The 11838-nt window shown below is 41.9% G+C and overlaps 1 protein-coding gene across 3 annotated transcripts in view; it reads right to left on the bottom strand.

The window, feature by feature from the left end:
• Window positions 1-816: 816 nt before the first annotated feature.
• gnal (guanine nucleotide binding protein (G protein), alpha activating activity polypeptide, olfactory type) overlaps window positions 817-11838 on the bottom strand; it is a 60460-nt gene continuing 49438 nt past the window's right edge. Inside the window, exons 11-12 of one of the 3 annotated variants that reach the window (XM_056737905.1) lie at window positions 4625-4692; window positions 817-3954 (exon numbers count right to left, since the gene is read on the bottom strand). In XM_056737905.1, coding sequence (XP_056593883.1) covers window positions 3808-3954; window positions 4625-4692 — 215 coding nt within the window. In that variant the 3' untranslated portion in view covers window positions 817-3807. Of the gene's footprint in view, window positions 3955-4624; window positions 4775-11838 lie in introns of all 3 variants that reach the window. The other 2 variants (XR_008905433.1, XR_008905434.1) reach the window with 2 other exon arrangements.

Raw genomic sequence — 11838 nt, 5'->3', positions numbered from 1 at the left:
GTTATGCCACAGTAGCAGACTTAGTCAAGTTAGATAAATAGATGAAAATATTGGGTCTCATTAACTAATAATTGCGAGGATTTTTCGTATTTTTACGCACATTTGAACCTCCCCCGTCGTCATTTAAGTCAAAGTTACCCCATGTGACGGTGTCAACAGACGGTCTCTCGCAAGTAATTCCAAGTGCGCAGTCCTCAAATTCCAGCCCAGCCTATACGCAATTGGTGCGACCAGGTTGCAAATTCAGTTCATACACAATAAAACACCTTTTACACAGATACGCAGTTTGCAGAGTTTCGTTAGCCGGCTGTAAAATCACAGTTATTCAGAGAAATCTCGCATCTCGAACTATAGTCTAACGCAGCTTTTCTTATTCTTTCACTTTATATGATGAAATACATTTAAAATTAAATATAGGCCTACATCTACACGTAATTTCATATATATATATATATATACATATATATATATATATATATATATATATATATATATATATATGTATAATTATTGTTTAAAATATATAATTATCCTGAGATGAAACATGCATTTTTTCATTTTGTCTTAGAGAGAGGGAGAGAAAACGAAAGAAAGAGACTGGGGATTTTGCCCACCAGATGGCGCTCAAAGGCCCACCACAGGACCGCGGCCCACCGGTTGAGAATCACTGTTCTAAATGACCTCGAGTCATGTGGTATCTTTGTGCGAGGAATAACCAAAAACGAGTCTGTTCTTTACAGAATATCTTTTCCAACAAGGGCTAACCAGTAGTTCAAGGGAATGCTATACAGGGCAAAAAACACTTTAAAATTGAAAAGTTAATTCAGTTTAATTGGAAAAGCCTTTCAAAAGTACAACATGTAATAACAATATATTATTTTATACAATTGTAATGTATTGTTGGTAACTGAATTTTTTTTGTTTTATGAGCTGCCCAGAGGAATCATACATTTTTCTGCTTAACATCACAGAACTGGTCCTGGTGCAAGTTTAGAAACCACAATGGACATGAATAGGAATGATCAAAACATTTTAGACAAATGAACACATGCAGGGGTTCAGTGAGGAGACAATAATATAATCCTCTTGTGCCTGTTCCTTCCACAAAGCTGTAATATGACTCGAGATTAGAGCAAAGTCATGCAAAGTCCAGCATTTTACAGTGGTCTGCCTTTCTATTCATGAATGTAAATGTTTTTAAACTGGTCATATCATCCACCCTGTGATGGATTGGCCAACTGTCAGGGTGTTTCTGGCCAAAGACCTGAAGAGCGCTTGAATTCTGTTCAATTAATTTCTGCAGGCCTGGTGGAGTATGAACTCTTTCGAAACTACATTTATACTATATTTGTCTGTTTATTATATAGAATTTGCAACTTGAAAGAAATGAACTATGAACTGTCACGGTATGCTTTTGTCAATGACATATTTCTACAATGAGGATTCTTTTACATAAAAAAGGAATAATTATCGAATATGCAATGGTTATTTTCATTCTTGGATGAACTATCCCTTGGTGCCGCCTTGCCTATTGGTGAGTAAAACAGTGTGGACATACAATACTAAAGCTTAGAGAATAACCTATTAGTGCTCACATTCAGTCTTCTGATGGCTAGTAAAGAATCACCAGTCTCAGTTCCGCACTCTCCAAATAATGCATAAAACCTTACTAAACAATCATAAATATGTATACATGTAGGCACACATGTTATTATGAATACTTGTACATATATATTTATAGAATATATTTTTGATCTTTTAATAAACATATATGTACAAATAAAATGCAGATGTACTTGTGGTATGTTTGTACATTCACATAGATTCACCTTAACCAGCTTTGATCCCACATACAGTCTGCACACACTAATATCACACACTTAATAAATTAATCCTACTCAAAACAAAAGCCAGTCGCAAATTGAAAGCTGATCCTGTTGGACAAAATCAAAAAGTCAAAGAATGAAATTGAAGGCAATCTGAATTTGCAATTTTTTAAACAATCTATTAAACTTTGCATATTGTATATATGATTATTTTTATATACATATATAAAAACATACATAAATACATACATACAGTACCAAAGTTTGGAAACACGTAATCGTTCATTATTTATTTTCTTCCCCCTTTTAGAATAATAGTAAACCCATAAAAACTATCTAATAGTACAATTGACCATATGCACAAAATTTTCTTAAGAACTTAAGAAACTGAAGCGATGTAGAAAAGGTTTTTTTTTTTACGCACTTTAAGCTTGTCCATATCAGGTTTAAACATTGATTTGAAATATGCTATTTAATATTGATTTTTTCCAGCAATTTTGAAAATATCAGCCTTCCACCATTCAGAGAGATAGGACTGTTAATGTAAATAACTGGCCAGAGGCGTTGCAAACATGGCTCGCTTATTTGATCGTGACGTAAAATAAATTAAGTTGTTCAAACATTAAACATGATAAGAAAAGATTACATTTTATCCCTGTATGAGAAAACAGCTGAGCACGGCGGCATCTCTCAGTTTTTCTACTCAGCACATTTCAAATTGACCATAGTTTGTCACAATTTTTAAAGGCAGTAAGTGTAGAATGTCAAAATATAACTAAGCTGCCTTATCAAAAACCATTAAATAACCGTGCATATGGTTAACTGTTACTGTGGAAATTATGCTGTAACTACAACAAATCAAAACATTTAAACATACACTTCTGGATTAAAATATTTTTTAGATCATTAAAAACATTGTTTTTGACGGGTACTGTATATATTTATGTATGTATGTTTATACTGTATATACTGTGTGTGTGTGTGTGTGTGCGCGTTTGGAGCTTTAGGAACCAGGAATAACATGTCTACTGAAAGATTTTTCATCAGCACACTGTGCTGCTTGTAAGATTTGACATCAAGCATTACAGCGCTGTCTCACACATTATACATGTTCTCCTCATTTACAGGTACAGCCATAATCAAAGGCACAATGAGCTTCTACAAGTCAGCTTTGTCTTTCTTGTTGAAGATATACAAAATAACATTTCAAAGTTCTGTAAAACATTGAGTGGTCTTTCACATTCTTTAGAACAACATCAAAAAAAAAGAAAAAAATAGACTGTTTATATCTTTATATCTACATTTAGGGCTACCACATAAACAGGTGTCACCCGTACTAAAGGAGGCATCGGATGGCCAGTTAAAAGTTGGACGGCTCCCAAGATGGATGGCTACCGATGTCAGTTGAATAAGGAATGCAGATTACATCAAATCCTACAAGCCTCTGCACCTAAACAACACTCTATGTGCTCTGTAGTCAATTACAAACTCCCATCTAGCCCTGAAGTCTTTTGCAGAAAACTAAACAAGGCAAAAGAAAAACAACAAAAGTGGAAAGCAATAAATATTTAGGTGCTACATTGTGAATTTTGCCTCCTGGCCATCTTTAGTAAATGTATGCAAAGTGCTTCATTAACTGTACCTGTTTAGACTTCAAAGTACTTCCACATAATCTCACTGCAAGTCAGAGCACCCTGGAAAAGGTTACTATATGTTTTTTTCAGCTGCTCCAAGTCTAGCCAAAGATGATACATACAAAATATAAAGAGGAACGACTTGGGAGTGATACAAATGTAAAACAGCTAATTTACACACACTCATATCATACATCCACTTCCCCCTTATTCAGAAATATATATATATATTATATATAGATTTAAATAAAAAGAGAATAAAAGCAGAAGAAACATGAAAACGCTGTCACTCCTCAGTAGTTCTCAGAAAAGTTTTGATTGAAGTAGCGAACAATCCAGGCAGCCAATCACAAGAGTTCATACTGGCGAAGATGCATCCTCTGAATAATGTCACGACAGTCATTGAATACCCGCCGAATGTTTTCTGTGTCCACAGCACAGGTGAAATGGGGATAGCAGTAGTGTTTGTCAGTCCCACTTGCTGTGCTGATTTTCTATGGGATCATTGAGAGACACACACAAACACAGCAAACAAGATATCAACAATAAGAAGTCTTGCGTTGTTATAATCCTCAATATATAAACTAAGCTGTTGCATATGAGCAGTAGTATGCTTTTGTGCTTTAGTCATTATTTAACACTACAGATGTTGGAAGAAAAATACTTAGGCAAATTGTCCACCGGTGCATTTTTATGCGGCTGAGATGTCTGAAAACCCCGTCTTTGAGCGCCTATGACAGCAACCAAAGTACTTCTGTTGAAAAATCACTATGATATTGTATAACCGCCTCACTAAAGTGTTATTAGTATCTAATTTTACAGATAGTTTGATAAATCACAAGTATTAACATCGTGAAAGGCTGGAGGGATCATCTTGTACAGAAATAGATACTCCAAGAAAGACCAACTTCAGCATTTTTCTAGTCGTTCTACACGAACATGTAGAATTACAATGTGCCGATTGGTTGGTGTGATATTTGTCCTGCCCCTACTGCACTGTGTTGGACAACCGAGAAAAAATGTTTTGACTAAGCATGGAAAAAATGGTGAGAGCCTCCGCTTGAAAAGGTGTGGTGCTCTCCACTGGAATATATATAAAAAATACGCCAGCCGCTGGTGTCCGGTGGACATGTGCCCTTAGAGTCAAACAAACTTAATTCATACCAAGAACTCATCTCTGATGAAAAACTTTGCCCTGGACACTTTCGGGTCTTCTCCTGGGTCAGGCGTTGCTGTGCACATGAGAGAGCACAGGCATTATTATTGTGGACTTATAAATATCTATGTAGAGGCATAGGACATCTTTGAAAATTCCTGAGAATAATGGAAAGTGCGCATATTAACCCACAGAATTTTTTTCTTGCTTTTGCTTTCACATTAAGAATCAAGTATCTAAGTAAGACTGAGATGTTTAAAAAGAAACTGACCTATAACTCTGTAATGGTAAGTGACTAAATGTCTCAATCTCACACCGTTTTGATGTTTGTTTTTTTCTCCATAAAGTACTGATGTAAGTACAAGTCTTCGAACAAAGTGACAGGTGTTTCCATCTTTTGAAAGGTTATCAATGTCATCACATATGTAAAAACTAACCAAGGAAAATGTTGATACACAGGGCTTACTAGCACTATGAATAGAACAGTCAAGTTGCCAGCTTTTAGCTAACAACATTCTGATTTCAGACAACAATTTAACTTATAGGGCTCGCTGGGTGAAAAATAAAATTACCCCTTGATAATTACTCACCCTCAAGCCATCGTAGATATCTTCTTTCATATTAACACAATCCAAGTTTTATAATGGTAGTAAAGAGTGCTCGATTTTAGCTTAAGTGTGAGTTAATTATGAAAGGGTAATTTTCTTTTTTTATTTTAATTATATTTTTTGGGTAAAGTTGACGAATCTAAGGGGGTTTTCACGTATAGTTTGTTTTAAAAGAACCAAACCCAGTTCACTTAAAGCGAACCAGAAAGTGAACTAGCTAGTTAAACTTCTTCAGATGCAGGGTGCTCACAGTTCAAATACAGTATAGTACCATATTTATGTTGTGATCATTCACTTACTGTTATTAGCGAAACATTCTTGATTAAGGCACAGTATGTAGATACAGTATTTATGGATGTGTAAATTATAGATACATAAGGTCTTGAGACCTGTTAGACATGTGGCTTTTAGGAATTCATTTCTGGGTTCTCAGTCCTGGTCCTCACGCCCCCCCGGTCTGCATATTTTGTATGCTTCTACTACTGCTTTGGAGGTTTTTTCAATACGCCCGCAAGAGCCCTGCGAAGTAAACATCACTAGATATTCTGCCATAATTCCAGTTCACAATGGGCATAATGTTGCGCAAATCTCAAGATTACGGTTAAATAACCCTTCAATCTTCTGTAGTAGGATTTGTCTGTGTGAAGACGCTGCAGGCAGTAGTGTTGCGCAAATTCGTGTTCTTAAATTAACGTCAGCTGATTTCCTGTGTGGAGGGATTAGAGAGCAATGAACACAGTTCAGGGAACACGTCAATCGGAACGCGTTTCATTCATTGAGCTCTCTTCTAATAAGCTAGAGATTTAAATCAGGTGTGTTAAACAAGAGAGATACAAAAAACATGCAGAGCAGAGGGACCAGGGTTGAGAACTGATGCTCTAGAAGAACATCTATAATTTGTTTATTACCTAAAAATTATACCAGAAAAGTTTGAAGGTTAAATAATCATTATCTAGTGTAAATAGAAAGCACTTGTCCACTTATGCCTTTTGTTTCAGGAATTTTATATTTACATTTACGCATTTGGCAGACGCTTTTATCCTAAGCGACTTACATTGCATTATCCTATACATTTGTTTCAAAGTATGTACAATCCTCTGGGATCAAACCCACGACCTTGTGTTGTTAAGGAAATGCTCAGTGGTATATTAATAATTAGATACTGTATATTGGCCAATAAATCAGTTATCGTTATTGGCACAAATTTAGATATCGGTGCATCCCTAATTATTTTTACTAAGATGAATAAATGTTGTATACGTCTTTTGTTCATGCTTGTAATGTAGGAAAGTAATGTTGCTAAATAATACCTTATTGTTTTCTGTAAGTGTACGCCTTATGGTGGCGCTCTGCTACAACTCGGGACTCAAAACGCTGCTGCACCACAGAGCGCCACGTACATACTGTAAATACATGTAATTTGTCCAAATTGTCTTTAATGTACAAATAAACTTTATCACAGAGACTGCAATATATAGAGACTGTTTGGGAATAACGGAAAAAGTTGAGCATTAAAACAGAAAGCCTTATTTGTGACTCTATTCTGCCACATTAATAGCAGAAAGAACAATAATAACAGATTTACCGATGTGATATGGAGCCTATTCATTAAATAACGCTCAAATACCACATATTGTTTAATAAAGATAACATAAAAATAGGCATGTCGCATCGCGTGCTACCCTCTTATAGTATGTTTAAAGTCTAATGTTATTATCAAGCACATACCTGTCACTCTTTAAATTATTAAATGGTCTGAAATTCGTTCTGGGTGTTTAAAAACATATTTTCCAGGGAGATTTTGGGGTGCCACATCTTGCCTCTTATCTCAACGATCTTCTCTTGATTAGTTTTAAAGTAAGTTTGATAACTGGCACACAACATTGTCTAATAACAGTTCATACCACAGTTACATTGTGACGATGTCCCTTCTTGGATTTAAAGCAGATATTTATTGACAGAGAAGAATAAACCTAATCTTTAATCTTAACTTCAAATTCTTGCTTAACCACATACATTTGGCGGGTTGTCCGTTTTTAGATACAACAATCAAAAGCTTCTTCGGTTACACTAACAAACATCAGGGTCCGTACACAAGAGAACTCATGTGCTGGACAAGTGCACACTCATATCAGACACGGACATTAAATAAATAGAAACACAGTTTTAATTGTTGTATCTTTTTAAACTCCAGTTTAATATTTGTGAAAAGTTGCATGTATAACATTTGTTTTAACAATTTAACAGATTTGACTCTGATCATAAATTTCCATATAATAACAAAATAAATAAAAATGACCAGATAAATTATTAATCAAATTACCAGTGTCTGGGTTCCCTGTCTGTCGGTCTCTCGACGTTGTGTCTGCGTATAAAAGGGAGACGGCGTGCTGCATTCATTCATCTTTTGTTCTACGGAGCCTTCGCTTATGACTGAACAGCAGATCTACAGATCTTCAAGCAAAATACTACTGGAATCTTACAATGTGGTGCAGCGGACTGTCCCTTCCTGCAGCGACTTCCCCTGGTGGAACCTCAGTGGTTCCAGAGGTGTTCCCATGGATCCCTCCCATGGGAGGACGAGCTCAGGAGGAGGTGGACGTCGAGCATTGGGTTGCAGTGCACCGCACTGCCTCTCCCCCAACGCTCGCGGTTGGACACATGGTACTTGGGGTCTGAGCGCGACTCCAAGCCGCACCCAGCCCCGGTTCCATTCTTCCCGGAGGTGCATGAGGAACTGAGTAAGACCTGGAACGCCCCTTTTCGCTCGTTCACGTCAAACTGGTTCCAGCGTCCTTTCTTCCCTCGATGGTGGGGCAGCTAGAGACTATGTTGACGTGCCCCAGGTGGAGCGTGCAGTCACGGTGTACCTGTGCCCGCAGACGGCGGCCACCTGAAGAGGTTGACCTAGACTCCTGTACCGGGCATGTAGGACTTTGGCATCCCTGGTGTGGAAGGCTTATAAAACCGCGGGTCAAGTTGCCTCTTCTCTCCACGCCATGGCCATCCTGCAGGTCCAACAGGCCAAGGCATTGAAAGAGCCCCATGAGGGTAAGACCGACCCAGGGCTAATGCATGAAGTCTGCACCGCCACCGACCTCGCCTTACGGGCGACCAAGAAGACCGCGCGGGCCCTGAGTCGAGCGATGTCCCCACTCGTGGTCCAGGAGAGAGACACCTCTGGCGTAACCTAGTGCAGACGCGGGATGCCAAGAAGGTTCACCATCGCGCAAGGTGAGCTGTTTGGTGACACTGTCGAGGACTTCTCTCAGCAGTTCTCGACGGTGAAGAAGCAGACGGATTTGAGTATACTCAGCAGTCCTCACATTCTCAAATCGACGGTGCGTTGTGCTGCCTCGCCAGGCAGGAACAGGAGAGCCGATCTCCTCCCCGGGGGCCTCCCCAGGGCAAGGGATCCGCACTGCTAGCCATCGAACCACCTCCCGTGGGAGAGATGAGGCAGATCGTACCCCTAGTCCCCCTGTCACGGTCCCCGGGGCGCTTGGCTCGACCTTCCCACAACGTCACGGTGGCTACGGCAAACGATCTGTCTCGGCTACTCTATCCAATTCGCCAAACATCCGCCCAAATTTTGGGGCATCCTCTCAACCTCGTCAGAGGCAGGGATGCTCCCGTACTACGAGCCGAGGTCGCCACCCTGTTGGCGAAGTCGATTGTCCCCGTCCCTTTAGCCGAGATGTTCAGGTTTTACAGCCTGTACTTCATCATCCCCAAATAAGGCGGGGGGGTTGCGCCTAGACCGGTGTACCCTGAACAGGCACCTGCACAAGCTGCCTTTCAGGATACTCACGCAAAAGCGCATCCTGGCGTCTATCAGATGTCAGGATTGGATCACGGCAATCGACCTGAAGGACGCTTACTTTAATGTCTCGATTCTACCTTGTCATCGCCCGTTCCTACGGTTCGCTTTCGAGGGTCAGGCATATTAGTACAGAGTCCTCCCTTTCGGTCAGTCCCTGTCCACACGAGTCTTTTCGTTGGACGCCAATCTCACTCCCCTCAGGGACAGAGGCGTGCGAGTACTAAACTATCTCGACGACTGCCTTATCTTGGCACACTCTCGAGATCTGTTGTGTACACACAGGAAACTGATGCTCCGGCACCTAGGCCGATTGGGACTAAAGGGCAACCGAGAAAAGAGCATACTTTCCCCTGGCAAAGCATCCTCTTTCTCAGTATGGAACTCAACTCTGTCTCCATGACAGCGTGCCTGAGCACAGCATGGGCTCAATCAGTGTTGTCAGCCGTCCCCCTGAAACAATTTCAGAGACTCCTGGGATACATGGCATCCTCGATGGGAATGCTACCCCTTGGGTTGATGCACATAAGACCGCTTCAACACTGGTTACAGAGTCGATTTCGCTGAAGATCGTGGCAAACCGCCAGACAGCGTATGGTCATTACGCCTCTCTGCCGACGCACCCTAACCCCCTGGTCTTCAATGATCTTTCTAAGGACAGGGGTCCCACTTGGGCAGGTTACAAGGCGCTTCGTGGTGACGACTGACACCTCCCTGCAGGGTTGGGGTGCAACGTGCACGCAGTGTCGGGGCGATGGACGGGCCCCCGCTTGCGCTGGCATATCAACTGCCTAGAGTTGTTGGCTGTGCTACTTGCACTAAAGAGGCTACAACATCTTGTGCAGGACAAGCATGTGCTGGTCAGGTCGGACAGCACTGCTGCCGTAGCGCACATCAATCATCAGGGTGGTATACGCTCACGGCAGCTAACATGACTCGACCGACACCTCCTCCTGTGGAGTCGCCAGGTGATCCATTCCCTGAAAGCCACATACATCCCAGGCAACCTGAACCAGACAGCCGACGTGCTCTCTGGTCAGTTGACGCTTGGGTGAGAGTGGAGACTCCACCCCCGTGCAGTCCAGCTCAATTGGCTGCAGTTTGGGCAGGCTCAGGTGGACCTGTTTGCCTCCCCATACACCACCCATTGCCCGCTATGGTATTCTCTGTCAGAGGCCCTCTTCGGCACAGATGCTCTAGCACACAGCTGGCCCAACCAGACTTGGTTCCCAGAGCTAAAGCTTCTGACGTCAACTCCCCGCTGACCGATCCCCCTGACGAAGGACCTGCTTTCTCAGGGGAAAGGCACGTTGTGGCATCCCAGACTAGACCTCTGGAACCTCCACGTCTGGCCCCTGGACTGGATGAGGAGATCCTGAGTGGCCTACCCCCAGCGGTGGTTGAGACCATTACTCAGGGTAGAGCCCCGGCCACTAGGCGGATATACGCCTATAAGTGGGCCTCTTCTCATCCTGGTGCTCTTCTCGCAGAGAAGACCCAAGGAGTTGCTTGATCGTGAACGTGTTGTCCTTTCTACAGGAGAGACTTGAGACTTACCTCTCCCCTTCCACGCTGAAAGTGTATGTAGCCGCGATTGCCGCTCATCAAGACTCAGTTCCTGGAAAGTCTCTGGGACAACAGGACCTGATCATCAGGTTCCGCCTCCCTGCACTCCATACCCTCTTGTGGTCCTGGTGGGCCTTAAGGGGCCCAGTGTGCTACTTAGCCTCCATTCTTTCCCCCACGGGGCGAAGAACAGGCATTCCATCCATCACTAAGCAAGCGCCCCCTGCGGGCGGGGTGGGCAGAGCAGCCCTGCCCCTTAGGTCAGGTACCATTTGAGTTATCCACACATAGCTCTAACCGGACCTAGTGCTACCGGACGTTGTATCTCCCCCACTCCGGCGGTTCTGTCTGATGTATCCACATGATTGGTTCCCACCTTGGTAACCCATGACCTCCCTAGGTGGACCTCCACCTCGCGGCTAACTACCTCAGTCCACTTTTTTTACAAAGATTACAAATTTCACGAAAGCGCTCACGTCTGACACACCCAGGCCTGTCACAGACAGGCCTGTCACAGACAGGCCTGTCACTGTCGTTTCGCTGAGATTGTAATACGGCACAGCGTTGTGGCGAGTTTTAATAGGAACCCCATCTGTCGTGTCTACACAACGTCGAGAGACTGACAGAAAGGGAACGTCTTGGTTACGTATGTAACATCAGTTCCCTGATGGAGGGAACAAGACGTTGTTACCTTTTTGCCAACCTTTTTGCCGACCGCTGCAGTAGTCGTGAGAGGCTCTCAGGCTCCTCAGAACAAAAGGTGAATGAATGTAGCACGCCACACTAAAAGTTATACCCGGATATCCGGATATGTTAAAAAAAACAGTCGAAGTGATAGGTTCTCAAGGGCGAACCCCATCTGTCGGTTTGACACAACGTCTCGTTCCCTCCATTCCTCCAGGGAACTGAGGTTACATCCGTAACCAAGACGTTTAACGTGCTACATGCTTGATGCTCATACATTTGTCTGCGTCTGTGATTTATGAGGACATTTCATGAATATTTTATTGTATGAGTGAAGAATATATATATATATATATATCTTATATAATATGTATATAAGACATTATAAAAAAGCGTCTTCTGACAACCTGCCAAAATAAAGGTCCGGATAACTCAGTATTTTATGTAGGATATACTTTTCTATTTAATAGTAAAAAGCTAAACAAAAATAAAACTAATTTAGATAATCTAAATGCATCATGCACAAGCTGAAGTTAGTTGTTTA

The sequence above is a fragment of the Triplophysa dalaica genome, chromosome 23, assembly GCF_015846415.1.
Source record: "Triplophysa dalaica isolate WHDGS20190420 chromosome 23, ASM1584641v1, whole genome shotgun sequence".
NCBI classification, from domain to species: Eukaryota; Metazoa; Chordata; class Actinopteri; order Cypriniformes; family Nemacheilidae; genus Triplophysa; species Triplophysa dalaica.
The sequence above is the reverse complement of the archived record's forward strand: the minus strand, read 5'-3'. Positions and strand labels throughout refer to the sequence as shown.